Source organism: Nicotiana tomentosiformis, chromosome 4 (genome assembly GCF_000390325.3).
Source record: "Nicotiana tomentosiformis chromosome 4, ASM39032v3, whole genome shotgun sequence".
Lineage (NCBI taxonomy): Eukaryota > Viridiplantae > Streptophyta > Magnoliopsida > Solanales > Solanaceae > Nicotiana > Nicotiana tomentosiformis.
The window spans coordinates 78,172,457-78,190,265 of record NC_090815.1 but is presented as its reverse complement, the minus strand read 5'-3'; the positions used below and the strand labels follow the sequence as shown (position 1 = coordinate 78,190,265).

Below are 17,809 nucleotides of genomic sequence, written 5' to 3'. Positions count from 1 at the left end.
GGTAGCAAATCTATGAAGAAGGTAAACCAGCCGATGCCACACCACCAACTTGGGATTGGGCATTCGCAGATTGGGGGAGTAACTCAGACTCCAACCACAACTCCAGAGCAACAGGTTCACATTAGTCAGGTTCCGGGTGCAGTGCCGGTACAACCTGTTATTCCGTTTTGGCCTGAGGTCAGGCAAAAGGCATCAGAAGAAGAACAAAAGAGGCTTGAAAGGTTTAAGAGGTATAGTCCACCTACTTTCAGTGGCACAACTACAGAGGATGCCCAAGGATTTCTAGAAAATTGTCACTGTATTCTCCGCACCATGGGTATTGTGGAAGTGAGCGGAATTTTCTTTACTACATTTCAACTGTCAGGCGCAACGTATCGGTGGTGGAAAATCTATGAAGAAGGTAGACCAGCCGATGCCATACCACCAACTTGGGATTGGGCATTCGCAGATTGGGGGAGTAACTCAGACTCCTACCACAACTCCAGAGCAACATGTACACGTTGGTCAGATTTCGGGTGTAGTACCGGTACAACCTGTTATTCCGTTTCGGCCTGAGGTCAGGCCAAAGGCATCAGAAGAAGAACAAAAGAGACTTGAAAGTTTTAAGAGGTATAGTCCACCTACTTTCAGTGGCACAACTACAGTGGATGCCCAAGGATTTCTAGAAAATTATCATCGTATTCTGCGCACCATGGGTATTGTGGAAATGAGCAGAATTTTCTTTATTATATTTCAACTCTCAGGCACAGCGTATCGGTGTTGGAAAATCTATGCAGAAAGTAGACCAGCCGATGCCACACCACCAACTTGGGATTGGGCATTCGCAGATTGGGGGAGTAACTCAGACTCCTACCACAACTCCAGAGCAACAGGTTCATGTTGGTCAGGTTTCGGGTGTAGTACCGGTACAACCTGTTATTCCGTTTCGGCTTGAGGTCAGGCAAAAGGCATCAGAAGAAGAACAAAAGAGACTTGAAAGGTTTAAGAGGTATAGTCCACCTACTTTCAATGGCACAACTACAGAGGATGCCCAAGGATTTCTAGAAAATTGTCACTATATTCTCCGCACCATGGGTATTGTGGAAGTGAGCGGAATTTTCTTTACTACATTTCAACTATCAGGCGCAACGTATCGGTGGTGGAAAATCTATGAAGAAGGTAGACCAGCCGATGTCACACCACCAACTTGGGATTGGGCATTCGCAGATTGGGGGAGTAACTCAGACTCCAACCACAACTCCAGAGCAACAGGTTCAAATTGGTCAAGTTTCGGGTGTAGTACCGGTACAACCTATTATTCCGTTTCGGCCTGAGGTCAGGCCAAAGGCATTAGAAGAAGAACAAAAGAGACTTGAAAGGTTTAAGAGGTATAGTCCACCTACTTTCAGTGGCACAACTACAGAGGATGCTCAAGGATTTCTAGAAAATTATCACCGTATTCTCTGCACCATGGGTATTGTGGAAGTGAGCGGAATTTTCTTTACTACATTTCAACTGTCAGGCGCAACGTATCGGTGGTGGCAAATCTAAGAAGAAGGTAGACCAGCCGATGCCACACCACTAACTTGGGATTGGGCATTCGCAGATTGGGGGAGTAACTCAGACTCCTACCACAACTCCAGAGCAACAGGTTCACGTTGGTCAGGTTCCGGGTGTAGTACCGGTACAACCTGTTATTCCGTTTTGGCCTGAGGTCAGGCAAAAGGCATCAGAAGAAGAACAAAAGAGACTTGAAAGGTTTAAGAGGTATAGTCCACCTACTTTCAGTGGCACAACTACAAAGGGTGCCCAAGGATTTCTAGAAAATTGTCACTGTATTCTCCGCACCATGGGTATTGTGGAAATGAGCGGAATTTTCTTTACTACATTTCAACTGTCAGGCGCAATGTATCGGTGGTGGAAAATCTATGAAGAAGGTAGACCAGCCGATGCCACACCACCAACTTGGGATTGGGCATTCGTAGATTGGGGGAGTAACTCAGACTCCTACCACAACTCCAGAGCAACAGGTTCACGTTGGTCAGGTTCCGGGTGTAGTACCGGTACAACCTGTTATTCCGTTTCGGCCTGAAGTCAGGCCAAAGGCATCAGAAGAAAAACAAAAGAGACTTGAAAGTTTTAAGAGGTATAGTCCACCTACTTTCAGTGGCACAACTACAGAGGATGCCCAAGGATTTCTAGAAAATTCTCACCCTATTCTCCGCACCATGGGTATTGTGGAAGTGAGCGGAATTTTCTTTACTATATTTCAACTCTCAGGTGCAGCATATCGGTGGTGGCAAATATATGAAGAAGGTAGACCTGCTGATGCCATACCACCAACTTGGGATTGGGCATTCGCAGATTGGGGGAGTAACTCAGACTCCTACCACAACTCCAGAGCAACAGGTTCACGTTGGTCAGGTTCCGGGTGTAGTACCGGTACATCCTATTATTCCGTTTCGGCCTGAGGTCAGGCAAAAGGCATCAGAAGAAGAACAAAAGAGGCTTGAAAGGTTTAAGAGGTATAGTCCACCTACTTTCAGTGGCACAACTACAGAGGATGCCCAAGGATTTCTAGAAAATTGTCACTATATTCTCCGCACCATGGGTATTGTGGAAGTGAGCGGAATTTTCTTTACTACATTTCAACTGTCAGGCGCAACGTATCGGTGGTGGCAAATCTATGAATAAGGTAGACCAGCCGATGCCACACCACCAACTTGGGATTGGGCATTCGCAGATTGGGGGAGTAACTCAGACTCCTACCACAACTCCAGAGCTACAGGTTCATGTTGGTCAGGTTCTGGGTGTAGTACCGGTACAACCTGTTATTCCATTTCGGCCTGAGGTCAGGCAAAAGGCATCAGAAGAAGAACAAAAGAGACTTGAAAGGTTTAAGAGGTATAGTCCACCTACTTTCAGTGGCATAACTACAGAGGATGCCCAAGGATTTCTAGAAAATTGTCACCGTATTCTCCGCACCATGGGTATTATGGAAGTGAGCGGAATTTTCTAACCGTCAGGCGCAGCGTATCGGTGGTGGCAAATCTATGAAGAAGGTAGACCAGCCGATGCCATACCACTAACTTGGGATTGGGCATTCGCAGATTGGGGAGTAACTCATACTCTTACCATAACTCCAGAGCAACAAGTTCACGTTGGTCAGGTTCCGGGTGTAGTACCGGTACAACCTATTATTCCGTTTCGGCCTGAGGTCAGGCCAAAGGCATCAGAAGAAGAACAAAAGAGACTTGAAAGGTTTAAGAGGTATAGTCCACCTACTTTCAGTGGCACAACTATAGAGGATGCCCAAGGATTTCTAGAAAATTGTCACTGTATTCTCCGCACCATGGGTATTGTGGAAGTGAGCGAACTTTTCTTTACTACATTTCAACTGTCAGTCACAGTGTATCGGTGGTGGAAAATCTATGAAGAAGGTAGACCAGCCGATGCCACACCACCAACTTGGGATTGGGCATTCGCAGATTGGGGGAGTAACTCAGACTCCTACCACAACTCCAGAGCAACAGGTTCACGTTGGTCAAGTTTCGGGTGTAGTACCGGTACAACCTGTTATTCCGTTTCGGCCTGAGGTCAGGCCAAAGGCATCAGAAGATGAACAAAAGAGACTTGAAAGGTTTAAGAGGTATGGTCCACCTACTTTCAGTGGCACAACTACAGAGGATGCCCAAGGATTTCTAAAAAATTGTCACCGTATTCTCCGCATCATGGATATTGTGGAAGTGAGCGGAGTTTCCTTTACTACATTTCAACTGTCAGGCGCAGCGTATCGGTGGTGGCAAATCTATGAAGAAGGTAAACCAGCCGATGCCACACCACCAACTTGGGATCAATTTTCGTAAATGTTCTTGAAAGAGTTTGTTCCCCAGACTCTCAGAGATGTGTGGCGTACAGAGTTTGAACTATTGCGTTAGGGCACTATGACAGTGTTAGAATATGTTATCAGGTTCAGTGAGTTAGCTCGTCATACACCTATCTTAGATCCCACAATCAGAGAACGGGTCCGTAGATTCATTGAGGGGATCGATTATGATATTAAAATATGCATGGCTCGAGAGTTACAAACTGATGCTCCATTTTAACAAGTAGTGGATATTGCAAGGAAGATTGAGGGTGTTTTAGGTGAGGAAAGGGTGTCTAAGGAGGCCAAAAGGTCTCGAAGATCTGGAGGGTTCAGTGGATTTTACTCTTCAGCTAGAACCTATTATAGCAGATGCTCGAGCAGTCAGTCGGCTCAATTCGCACATCAGATTACTCGGGGTGCTCTAGTTTATAGTGCACCACCGACTCGAGATTCTTACAGTGGTTATTCCAATTATTTGGCACAGACTCAGTACGAGCAGCCGCGACCTCAAAGGGGTTGTTATGTGTGTGGTGATACTATGCATAACATGAGAGATTGTCCCAGACTTAGGAGGGGTGTATTTCATCAAAACACTCCAACTACAAGCTTTATTCCAGTTGATACTCCACGTGCACAGTCAGCTTGAAGTGGAGGACAAGCGGGTAGTGGGCGCCTAAGAGGTGGAGGCCCGACCCGTTGATTTAATCACTATGATTTGGCTGATGCCAATACACCAGATGGTGTCGTTACAGGTACTATCCTGATTTTTTATTATAAAAGTATATTTTTCTTAATTTGATTCAATTCTGAATATTGAGGTGAGTCCTCCTATTATGATCCACTAATGGGTGAGCTTCTTAAATTTGTGACAACTTATATGTGTATCCTTGTTGGGAGATTTGAAGGGGTGAACCCATGTCTGTCATTTATTTTTGTACACCATTGAGGTCTATAAGTCCAAAAGTAATTTTTATTATTCATTACAGTGGGTTTAATGTATTTCAGAATAATTGATTCCAATTTTTATTAATTATAAGCCCTACCGGTATGAGGGTTCATTATATGTTGTGAAAATTATTTATGAAATATATTGATAAGAAAAAAGAAAGGAAATTGAAAATTTCAGTTGGCACAATGTGCAACATACTTGTGATTCGGAGTTGAGGATGAGATCCTCGCATTTTTACATGATATGAAATATTTAAACTGGGCTGCAAGCCGCGGTGGAAGTTATGTAAGGATGAGGTCCTTGTGGTGAAATATTTATGAGTTTAAAATTCTCCCTTTGTGAAATTTAATTTGTACAATAATATTAATAGGGAGTCATTCCTGTTAGCCTACCAAAATCGTTAAAATACCAATCCGGGGTCATTTATATAAAATATTGGTCGTGATCAACTCAAGTTTTTTTTAAAGCCAAAATCATATTTTATTCAAATTTTTATGTAAAAACTTTTCGAAAAAAGATACGGACTGCGCACGTAAATCAAAAAATATTAGATGCAGCTAATAGAGGTCTCAGAACTCGGAATTAAAGGCTAGTACTCAAAACGACCTATTGGGTCGTCACAATTTATTCATTTTGTAGTATTAATCCGATTCAAAAGTTATGATTCGTAATTTTATAATTCAAATTTTCCATGTCTAAGTAATAAAAACCTTATAAGTTTTCCTGCTGAAAATAAAATTTCAAAAGTAAAATGTAGTGTTGTTTTGGAGTTCATTACTCAAATGATCACTCAACTATCCCTAATTATCTAGTAAAGTCATTTTTCTTTCGTCTCTAATAAGAAAGTCACTCAATTATGTCTATGGCATTGAGAAGGTTACTCAACTAAATTTCTCAAACTTTTAAAGGTCAAATACCTATTCTAGCCTCTAAATTATCAACCTTGATCTTCTCTCTTTTACTTTTTGAATATTACTTTTTCCTTTTTAATTTATATTATGGACTTAATTTTTAATTAGCATAATTGATTCGCATAAATGATTTTGATAATAATGAAAAAACTCATTAAAAAAATTCAAAATTGAAAATAAAATAGAATAGAAACTTTTAAAATTTATATTCCATAAATTTAATATAAACAATTAAAAATAGAGATATAGTTTATAATATATTATATATGCTTACAACTTATGCTCAATTATTTATTATTCTAATATATATATATATATATATACCTAAAAAGTATTTTGCACTTTTTTTACTTTATAATAAATTTATTTATTTTATAGGTAAATTCATAATATAGATTAAAAAGAAAAAAAATCATAATAGTTTTTAAAAAAAGAGAAAAATAAAAATCTAGAGAGTAAAATAGATATTTAGTCCTTAAAAGTTTGAGAAATTTTGGTTGAGTGACATTTTGAGTGCTATAGATATTGTTAAGGGATTTTTCTGTTATTTTACTAGATAATTATGGATAGTTGAGTGATTATTTGAGTAATATACTATATTGTTATATAAAAGGACTAGCTAACATAATTTAGACTCGTGGGAGTAGTATATTTACTGCATATATATAAATGTACAATACAAAGATGAATGCATCCAAAGCATTAATTTCAGGAATTTACAAGAGTGAGTGAAGTCTTCTCCCGACTTTAACGACACAAACAGATCCCTTCTCTCAACAAGATTTAACTGCCCATAAGATAATAGCCCCACTTACATTCCTCACTAATCGTTATTTCACATTGCGACACACATACTAAGGTTTGTTTCTCAGATCTCAATAGTTTCCTTTCATTTTTCCCTTCACTTCAATTATTTCTTCTTTATTATTGCACTATTTGTGATAGAGGTGTCAATTTTTGTGTCAATTTTGTTGTGAATTCAGTTTGTGCTATAAATTTCTCTTAGTGTTTGTTTCTTGGGTTCATTGGTGTTCTTGATATATTGTGCTTCTCCTGTGTATTTGCATTGACAAAATTCCCTTTATTCTAGAGGGGATTCAATGTGGTTGTTCTTCTCAGATAGTGGTTCCTAGAGGATTTTGTTTTGCCATAAAATGAACTTATATTGCTCACTTTTTCTTTTTTCGGTTTTAGTTTGAGTTTCCTGGGTGGGGTGGGGTGGGGTGGGGTGACACTAGGATCTTGATTTTATCTACCACCGTGGTCATTGTTCACTGAGGTGTTAGTACGTCGATGCTGCGTTCTAGCAGTCTTTTATGCTGATTCAGATGAAGCTTTGCCTTAAATAAACTAGCCCTCCGAGATTTCTCGGCTATCCAAAATAAACGGGATTCAATGTGGTTGTTCTCGGTTTCTCAGATAGTGGTTCCTAGAGGATTTTGTTTTGCCATAAAATGAACTTATATTGCTCACTTTTTCTTTTTTCGGTTTTAGTTTGAGTTTCCTGGGTGGGGTGGGGTGGGGTGGCACTAGGATCTTGATTTTATCTACCACCGTGGTCATTGTACACTGAGGTGTTAGTACATCAATGCTGCGTTCTAGCAGTCTTTTATGCTGATTCAGATGAAGCTTTGCCTTAATTTCTAGGCTTAGTTGCTTTTGCCTTGTGCGAACATGGGATTGTTGAGTGATGACTTGAAAATGCAGTACGTTGTAGCAGGAAAGGATTTCTATGTTGTAGGAGGTGTATGAGAGTGTAATTGAGATGATAATTGCTTTTTACTGAAGTGAATTCTGTACTTTTCCTTCATCGACCAGGTGCTGATTTAACTGCTAAAGTTTTATTTATTCAAATTTTTAATGAAGGGGCATTAATAAAGGATTATATCTCTTTTCGGTTTATCCCTTTTTTCTAGTAACTTCAGTTTATTTAGTAACCCGGACGCTGTAATCAGATACCAAAGGAGAATAATATGCAGCATGTCATGTTCCATGGAGTGCTTAGTCATGTATAGTATGCATATGGTGGATTATTTGGATGCCACTGTAGAGAGTCTTTCTCTGCTTTATCTAAGAGCCTACTGTTTACAAGATTGAGTGGACCAATAATTGATAATCTACTTTAGAGGGTCTTACCATATAAGTAGAACGATAAAAGGGCGATGAGTGGATCAAGTCAAAACTATTGACAAGACAGGTTCAATTATAATGGGATCTCAGCTGATTGATAGTAAAGAGTATATAGCTAGAAGGTTCCAATAGTAAATGGTCTAGGATTAGGTTCTTTATTACTGATAATATGCTTTTATGACTTTCTACACTTAACATTACACAATTATATGCACAAGTGGCCAGATTCGTTTGATTTAGATTGAGTTGCATGTTTCATCTTTGTCTGTTTGGTTTCAGTCTTCTCCCTTTTGATTAGAATACAGGGGTTGTTTGATACAAAGGTGGGATATCCCATGGGATTAGTTATCCCACCTTCTATATGGGATAACTAATCCCTCCATTTTAGTGTAAAGTTATCCCGGGATTAGCTAATACCCCAAACCAAACATGGGATAAAGTTAATCCCAAACATTATCCCGGGATTATTATACTTATCCCATGTACCAAACGGCCCCTAAGGATTATATTTATGAAACCATTTGTTGTATTCAGTTGGCTGGAGCTTGAAATCAGTCACCATTTAATGGAACTTGAGATTCGATATTGAAAGGGCTAATGATTAGGATATTGATTTTGCAAGTATCCAAAGCCAACTCTTCATCTTGATGATCCTGGACACTGTTACTAGAAACGGTTAAGCTGAACAAGAAAGTAAGCATTATATCATAATTCTACAAATATGAGTTGAACGAACTTGTCAAGCTTTTACAATGTGATCAAATCATAGACTCAAGAACATATTGTTTTGTCGTTTTAAAGTAAGTACATATATGGTTCAAGAAGAAGTGGTTTACTTCGGAGGGCTATGAAGGAAGTAATATGTATTTGACGGTTTTCTGTATAGTTGGTAGCATCTTTTTTGAGTTATCTGTTGATTTCGCGCTTCTCTTTTGGTGAGTTTTGAAGCAGGATAACTTTTGAGATTCTTATTCATCTAAAGAATAGAAAGGCATAACTTTTCACATTCCCTTATTATTGATAGCCCTGGCTGTCCCTGATTGTAGCACCTTTTTCTGGTAAGGAAAAGGAGTAGAATAATCTTTGACAGTAAATACCGAATTTGGAAGACGTTACATGAACTGACTAGGGCATGAAGCAATAATAAGAAATAATATGTTTTCATATACCCATAATACTAAGCTGCACTTATCCATGGACAATATTGAAATACACAAAGTAGTTCATTACATGACAATATCATTTTAAATTAAGGTTATTGTTGTAAATGTATCACTGTTACGCATCTAGAACGTCTCAGACACGTTTATAGTTTTATTCCTTTCCTCGTTAGGATGCATTGGTGGGCCTTTTATTCCAGTTTTATTTATCAATGGTTGTATGAGTGTGCCTGTGTCATATTATAGGTATCTCTTAACTTGACGACTACAATTATTTGGCTTGACTATGTTTGCATATGCTTATAGCGACTAAGGTGCACTTAGACAATTATGAAATACACAGTAATTTGTAATATGAAAGTTTAAATTTAAATGTATCACTGTTACGTGTCTAGAGCCCATCTGAGATTCTGATAGTTTTCCATTAGGTTGTATTTCGTGGGCCTTCTATTCCAGTTTCTTTATCGAAAAAATGAGTGTGCCTGTGTCATATTATAGGTATCGCTTGACTTGATGACTACAAATTATTTGCTTGACACTTCATCAGGAAAAAGGAAAAGAAAAATTATTTGGTGTCACATTTTGCTGTCTCTAGATATTAGTTACATACAATATGATGGGAAACGAAAGTTTTCATGCTTTAGAAAGTTAGCTGGGGTCACTGGTAGCTGGAGCTCCTTAGCGCTGCCTTGAGGCTCATTCACCTGGTTCGATTCTTGATTGAAGCATACAATTATTGTTTAAACTCCATCCAAAAAAAAGTTTTCATGCTCTATATTAAGATGGTCAAGCTAAAATTGCTAGTAAAATGACTGGTTGGCCTTGGAGTTGGCAACTAATCATTGAAGAACCCTACTAAAGAATGATAGAAAGAAAAAAAGTACATTAAGTGGTAAATATTATGACTTAATTTCAGGTTAGTAAGAGGCTAAGTTTCTATAGATCTGATTAGGGTTAATGCAACTTCTTACATCTGTATGGGCTGATTCAGAAAATAGGAAGTTTAATTTGGTTACTTCAGGTGGGTACAGAGATAGCTATATGCTGTTTTCATATTTCCTAATGCATTTATTCAGCTGCCTAGTGAGAAGAAGCTGTAGAAAGGAATAAGGAGGCAGTTTGCTATGAATTTTTATTATCTCTGAGAATTCTTGAAACAAATATATAGAACAAATTCCTTAATCTCATCACTGGTGTTGTCTTTTCTAATTTTTGTCTCAAAGACATTGAGAAAGCTGCTGAAATTATGAATTAGAACTGATGGCTTATTGGGTAACTATGACTTCCATTCTTGTTTCATGTATGTGTTTGTTTCTAATACAAAAACGTTTTTGATATCTTAGTTACAAGAGAAACTTTTGAAGTACATTAGTTACAACAAGTTAAGTTTGATAGATGTGAAATATTTAAAACCAGCTTGATATAAATTAAGAAGTACGGACCTATCAAAAAATAAATAAATTAAGAAGTACGGAGTAAACTGTAGTGAGGTTTGAGGTTTGCTGCAGGAGAAGGTACATACGTGATAAGTGTGAACCTAGCAAAAGTGGACAAAAGAAGAAGGAATGGGTGTAGTTTTTTGTAGGTTGTTCCGGATTTAATTTTTTGTAGGTTGTGGGTGGGTCGAGGCCTGTTGGGAATGGAATGGCTTCAAAGGATGTGTCAAAAGAAATGAAAGGAAGTTGCAAATTTTGGTCTTCTCCTCTTATCTTCAGGCTTTTTGCAATACAGACAGAGAGCTTTTATTTTACCGTTAAATCTGTTAATGGATTTTGCATTGATTTCCAGACCTTCCTTTAGGTACTAAATGAAACTACCTTGAGTCTCATGTAAAACAACTAAATGCATCTTTGAGGTGCTGGCGAGAAACTGAGGGCCCTATTTGAGCAAGAATAGGCGATCAAGAAATATTATTGGAAACCAATAATCTTGCTAAAAAGAGCTTACCAAAGATTTTAATTTAGCAGTAATATAACATGTTTCTCCCTTTCTTAGTTCCCACTTTAGCCTCCCTGGGCGCAGGATTTTTCTTCACTGTAGATGGCTTTGGCTTAAAAGGTTTCTAGGTGCATTCAACTTAGATCAACTCTCACCTTCAGCTCATCTGATAAGTTATGATCCCACGACTTAGAATTTATGGCATTGGAGAAGCGCCTGGTTGTTGTCACCTGTCATCCTACAATGTAGGAGCATGACCTACGTTTGCCAACAGGTTAATGGAGAAAGTTCTTTTTGTATAGTTTAATTAGAAGTTTACTCGAATCTATATTCAGAACATTCACAAGAATAATTGTCCTGTGAACCCTAAGGGGTCATTTAATTCATAGTCTAGTTTATTGTGTAAAAGTTCATATGTGGTGAATAATAATGTAAGAATTGTTATGCGATTAATAATAATACATGTATACATGAATAATATTGAAGGGATAGCCAACTTTAAGGGCACTTTTGTTTTTACTTATCCATGTATTGCTAATACAAAAACAAATTCCATGTATTGCTAATACACATTCTTATTTCATATTCTGTTTCGTATATAATAATACATAGTCTCGTGTAAGTTATACTGATATTAGTAATACCACAATTTGGTTTTGTTTTATTAAACTCCGCATAACCAGAAAGCAAACATTGCGTTAGTCGTCGTGAGATTATACTAGCAATACACCTTTTTATATCGGAAAGCAAGCGCTGAATAATAATACATAATTTATTACCGAAATTAATATTCCTTATCCCTCAAACCACAGACCCCTAGGAGTCCCAGTAGTCCCTTGCTGTGCAGGTCTGGAGCAATCACTCTAGTTTTAATCTCTTTTCCAACCTTTGAAAATGCTGTGTGTGATCATTGAGCATTATTTGACCTTCTTACTATTGCCCTAGTGCCTGGGAGCTGGTAGTTCTAACAGAGTTCTCTAAGTTAAAAAATATTAAGGTCATTCACAACTTTACAAGGGTAGTGGTCTACTGGCCAAACGATTGAGCAGTTAATTTTAAACTCTATGGGAACATAAATAACCCTGCAACATCTAATTGCATAATACAGCCATGAATGCACAACAATTTTTACACTTCTCTACAGTCCTATGTCTAGTTTTATTTCTCCAGTTTTCTGTATGAGATCTGGACCGTATATGATTTGTCAAGTCAATTTGGTACTGTAAAAATATCGTACTAGTGGATTCTTATTAGAAGAGAACACTTTCTTTCATGAATTTTCTCAGTATGTTTATATTTTGTGAGCCTGCATGTGTGGGGAAGCCAAATATGTATTTTTTCTTTGTTTTGGGGGTAGGATAACTGGCATAATCTATAATTGATGAAAATGTGAACATGGTTTGTTGCATTTGCAAAGGTTGAAATTGTTGCAGGTCACCAAAACTTTTGGGATCTCTACCGGCAATCATGACATGCACATAAATTGATCTATGGTTTCTAAACTTCCATTTCAATTATTTGCATCCCGAGCACATTATTACATAATCATTTTCAATAGGTTCCTTTGTAGTGGCATCTAATAGAACCTTATTTTCTTTGAATGTATTTGGAATGTGTTGCACAGCAAAAGAGATTGTGCACCAAGTGAAATATGAGTCTGGCATGTTTGGTATGCCATAGTGTTGAAAGCCCATCACATTCCTTCAGAAGTTACTCTGTTTCAAGTTCCGACAACGATGGGAGATGTTCTGCGATTGCCAATTGCTTGATCAAGAAGATATCGCTTAGCCACCCTAATGCAAATGGTGGCATCACAACATCTAAAGTGACCCCTCAGCCAACTGATCAGAGTAATGGCATGACAGGTCCCCCACGGCTCGTTAGGAGCCGTGCTGTGAGGAGGGATATAGTGAGAGACTGGAACTTTGATGAGGTTGCATTGGAGCGCTAGTCCAGTATGGGAAAGAGCAGTATGTAGGCGCAGAGACAATATGCTTGTTTTTAGTGTTAAATCAGATAGAATTTTGAACTCAGTACTTTGAATCTAGTTTTGGGTGTAATTGGTGTTGCAGCAAATGCAACACTATGAAGGATTTTTGATATAATTCATCTGTTGATATTCCCTTCCCTTCTCTCTATTTTCAACTCCTGTTCTGGTTTTCTAGCTCGAAATTTGTATTTATGGACTTGATTAGGTCTACTTCTTCTATTTTGTTTTTTATTTTTAAAAAAAGGTATTCTCTCCGTTTCATTTTATATGTCAATGTTTGGGTGAAAATGAAGTTTAAGGTATCAATTGGATGTATTTATTACCTGTATTTAGATAAAAACAACAAAGTACATAATTGTTAAAGATTTAATTTTGTAGAAAAATAATCACATCAAAAGTTTAAATAGATAAATAAATTTGAATGTTTAAAAAATTTGCAGCTTATACATGAGAAGTATTATTGATAAAAAAATGTCAAATAATTTGTAACATTCCAAAATGACGAAAGTGGAGTATACTGAAAAGAACGAAATATAATTGGGACGCAAGGGGCTTAAGGATGAGCTTCATATCTTTTTATTTATTTTTTCCTCTTAGAATAAATACAGGTACTGAGGGGTCCAGACAAGAGATGGGCAGGGGAAGTGGCTTCCACGGAAGAATTGAACTAATATTGACTTTACACCAATTCAAAAAGAAAATCTTCAAAACGCTCAAACGAGGGATGTGTAATAAGTATCTTTTTTCTTAGTTGGTAAGAGATGTACAATGACTGTGTTAAAATTTTGGTGAACATCGATCCCTCTATTAGTGGAAGATAATAGGTAATAGTTGTGGTACGCGTTATTGGATTTAAATTGTAAACATCACCATTCTTAAAAAAAGAGATGTGAAATCACTATAGTAGTTGCTGACTTGCTGTAACTGTAGTATTTTCAAGATTGATAAGCATCGTCAATGTATCCAATTCCTAAACTTCAAAAGTTCCATATTTTGCCACTTCGACAGAATTATGCAAATGATATTATTAGTGGTGGACCCAAAATTTTCACTAATGGGATTCAAAATATAAAAAGGAAATACATGAAGAAGTCAAGGGCGGCAATTTTTTCTTTAAATAGTTTAATCACCACTTTGCTATTTTCCTTAGTTCACATGCTATTTTACATCAAATAATATTAGACTTCCGCATAACTTAATGTAAATATTATTAATGTTGTTGTATAGGGTGAAATATGATATGACACGTGGTCATATAAAGGAAAGACACGTGGAATCCTAGACGGGCATGGCTGAAGACCGAACGTAGCTATTTCGCTTGTCACCGGAAGGGATATCGTTCATAAAGGTGTATTAAATGCTCTGCGCCCGGTAGCATTTAATAAGGAATATTCTGCAGTATTAAGAGCAACGACCCGTTACAGAGAATTTGACATTTATATTCACTGTTACATCTTCATCAATGACCCTCATAATTGACATTAAAGGAGGCACGATCCCAGGACCTACTTCCCTAGACGCAACTATAAATAGTGAGCCCAGTTATCATTGTGGGGGAGATGAAATTTTCTGGCAAAACTTACACCATATTCTATACAAAGCTTAATACAATCTTAATTTTTCGCTTTTTGATCTCATCATTGTTGTGCCCGGAAGCCTTGTTCCCGGAACTATCAACCCTGCTGTTTCTTCTACATTTTAAGGCTAAGTATTATATATTTCTTTAATTATTGCATTATGTCAGGATTAAATTAGTTCAGTTGTCTAGAAACCACGTATAAATTCAACTGTACCATTTTACGGGTAAACAGTTTGGCGCCCACCGTGGGGCGTAGACAGCCGTGCAATTAAATTGGTCCTTGCTTTTTTTTTTTACTAACGTGATTTGATTATTTTGTCTTAGAAAAAATTACAAAAAATGGCAGATAACACTGCTAACAACACGTACAACCCTGAAATTCGAGGGATCAGCCTCATTTCGAGGATTCAATCAGTGACACCTGCAATGAGGAAAATGACGCCATGCCGGTGCATGACAGGCAGAACCCTCGACAGGTTCGGGAGACAACTCCCAATGATGCTGATGAGGAGCATGTCGTGGATGCGGTGAGAGTCGTGCAAGAGCAACAGGCAATCATTCTAGACCATCTCACGTGGCATGATAAGGTTATGACGGAGCTGAATCAGGCGCTATCGGGGGCTTCAAATAATGCAAACAGACGAGATCCAATTCCTCCCAGTGTTCCTGCAAACCAAACAACGTAGAGAGTCGACAACAACACTCCCAGGGGTGAAGTTGGCTCCGACGGGGCTGGGGAAACGGACCCGTCTCAACAACGAGAACGACCCATTCAAGAATGAACTTTTAAGGTTTATGAGGGAAGTAAACGACTGCATGGACCAGATCTCGGGTGCGCCACCAGTATTGAAAGGCCCCGACTCGAAAAAGTATACTCAATTGTCGTACAAGCTGAGTGTGGCACCGGAACTAATCCCGAAGCGGTTCAAAATGCCTGAAATGCCAAAGTATGACGGGACTTCAGACCCACAGGAGAATATTACCACCTACACAACGGCGGTAAAAGAAAATGATTTAGCTCCTCACGAAATTGAATCCGTGTTGTTAAAGAAATTTGGAGAAACTCTCACGAGGGGAGCTCTAACATGGTATTCATTATTACCCGAGCATTTTATAGATTCCTTTGAGATGCTCGCAGATTCTTTCATCAAGGCTCATGCCGGGGCCAGAAAAGTACAAGCCCGGAAGGCTGACATATTCAGGATCGCACAGAGAGAATACGAATTATTACGAGAGTTCATTACCCGATTCCAGAAAGAAAGAATGTTTCTCCCGGCTGTCCCGGATGAATGGGCAGCTAAAGCATTCACCAAGGGATTGAATCCGAGAAGCTCAGACTCTTTTCGGAAGCTGAAGGAGAGCCTGCTTGAGTTTCAAAAAACAACTTGGGTAGATATCCACAATCAATACGAGTCAAAGATAAGGATCGAAGATGACCAAGTCGGTTCTACATCATCAGCCAAGGGACGGGAGAAGAGTAGAGAAAAATTGAAGGATAACTACGACGCGGACAAACGGACTTCGAGGGGCCGTTTTTGCCTTACGAGTGGACCGAAGGCCGTGGCAGAAACTTCCGGGCATAAAACAAGTTCACCGTTGACAGAGGGACCGATCGTGGTCGAAACAATAGATCACTTCAGGATAAAGAGACGTCGGGGTTCCGGGATCCTTCTTACCCCAAGTTATCGGAATATAACTTCAACGTCTGTATAGTGGAGTTGGTGTTAGCCATGAGAAACATTAAATAAGCACGATTCCCGAGACCTGTGAGATCCGATTCCAGACAGAGGGATCCCAACTTATGGTATGTATACCATGGGATGAATGACCACTGAACAGGGGACTGCCGACACCTCCGGGAAGAGGAGGCAACACTATTGAAGAACGGTCACCTCAGAGAATTCTTGAGTGACTGAGCTAAGAACAATTATGGTCGTAACAGAGACAACGCTGAACCTTCAAAAGCAGGAGAAGAACCCCTACGCCAAACGATCAATATGATCTTCGGAGGCAATGAGATTAACGGGAACACCTTTTCGGCAGCAAAGAAGACGAAAGTATCAATAACTCATAGTAAAGGGCTCTGGGAAGACGATATCACTTTCACGGAGGAGGACGCAAATGGATTACTATTACCACACAATGATGCACTGGTAATTTCTTTAAATATGTTGGATTTTAAGATTAAGCGTGTTCTAGTGGATCCAGGAAGTTCGGCTAATATCATACAATGGAGAGTATTGGAGCAAGCTAAACTCACCGAAAGTATTATTCCGACAACAAATCTTCTCACTGGATTCAACCTTGCGAGCGTGATGACCCGGGGAGAGATTTTGCTGCTCACGAATGCTGAAAGAGAAATGAAAACAACTCTCTTCGATGTAGTAGATGGCGACATGGGATACAATATCATCCTGGGAAGGCCACGGTTACACGAGATGGAAGTTGTACCCTCAACATATCACCAATTATTGAAGTTTCCAACGCCCTAAGGAATCAAGCAGATAAGAGGTGATCAGCCGGCAACAAGAGAGATGAATGCAATTTCAGTTTCCAATAGCAAAGGGAAGGAGCACACAACATAGCAATTACAGGAACCAGCACTTATTCCCGAGCTAGAAGAAGTTAGCCCGAGAGCAGAGTCGTCAGAACATTATCAGGTGTCGAGATATTTCCAAGTTCCAGAAGAGAGGGACGCAACGAAGTCCGCGACGGAGGAACTGGAGCAAGTTGCATTGTTCGAAGAATTACTAGAAAGAAAATTCTATTTGGGGACAGGACTGCACCCGGAGCTCAGGTCTGGTTTTATTGAATTCCTTAAATTTAATGCCGATTGTTTTGCATGGTCGCACGAGGATATGACAGGTATCCTGACGGGAGTAGCCATGCACAAGCTGAGTTTGGATCCTAACGTACCTACGGTAAGACAAAAGAATTGCCTAGGCCAGGAATAAATTCGTCAGAGAAGAGGTAACCCGCTTACTTAATATCGGTTCAATCCAAGAGGTATGATATCTGGACTGGCTAGCCAATGTAGTAGTAGTTCTGAAGAAGAACAATAAGTTTCGCATGTGTGTAGATATAAAAACCTTAATAAGGCGTGCCCGAAAGACTTGTTCCCATTGTCAAATATCGATCAAATGATTGATGCCACGGCCGGGCACGAGTTAATGAGTTTCCTCAATGCTTATTTCGGTACAACCAAATCAAGATGAACCCGGAAGATCAGGAAAACACTACGTTTATAACAAATTTTGGTACATATTGTTACAATGTGATGCCCTTCGGGTTGAAAAATACCGGAG

The 17,809-nt window shown here is 38.9% G+C and overlaps 1 protein-coding gene across 2 annotated transcripts; it reads left to right on the top strand.

Moving 5' to 3' along the window:
• Window positions 1-6,387: 6,387 nt before the first annotated feature.
• LOC104085723 (uncharacterized) lies at window positions 6,388-13,063 on the top strand. 2 transcript variants are annotated; one of them, XM_009589835.4, is made up of 2 exons: window positions 6,388-6,566; window positions 12,560-13,063. In XM_009589835.4, the coding sequence occupies exon 2, from the start codon at window positions 12,587-12,589 to the stop codon at window positions 12,884-12,886; it is 300 nt and encodes a 99-aa protein (XP_009588130.1). In that variant the 5' UTR covers window positions 6,388-6,566; window positions 12,560-12,586; the 3' UTR covers window positions 12,887-13,063. The 2 variants fall into 2 exon arrangements, with proteins under 2 accessions (XP_009588130.1, XP_009588131.1); XM_009589836.4 differs by lacking the exon at window positions 6,388-6,566 and adding an exon at window positions 11,497-12,428.
• Window positions 13,064-17,809: the final 4,746 nt, after the last annotated feature.

Coding starts and splice junctions, on each gene's coding strand:
- LOC104085723 (XM_009589835.4), top strand. CDS start 12,587: ATGAGTCTGGCATGTTTGGTATGCCATAGTGTTGAAAGCCCATCACAT.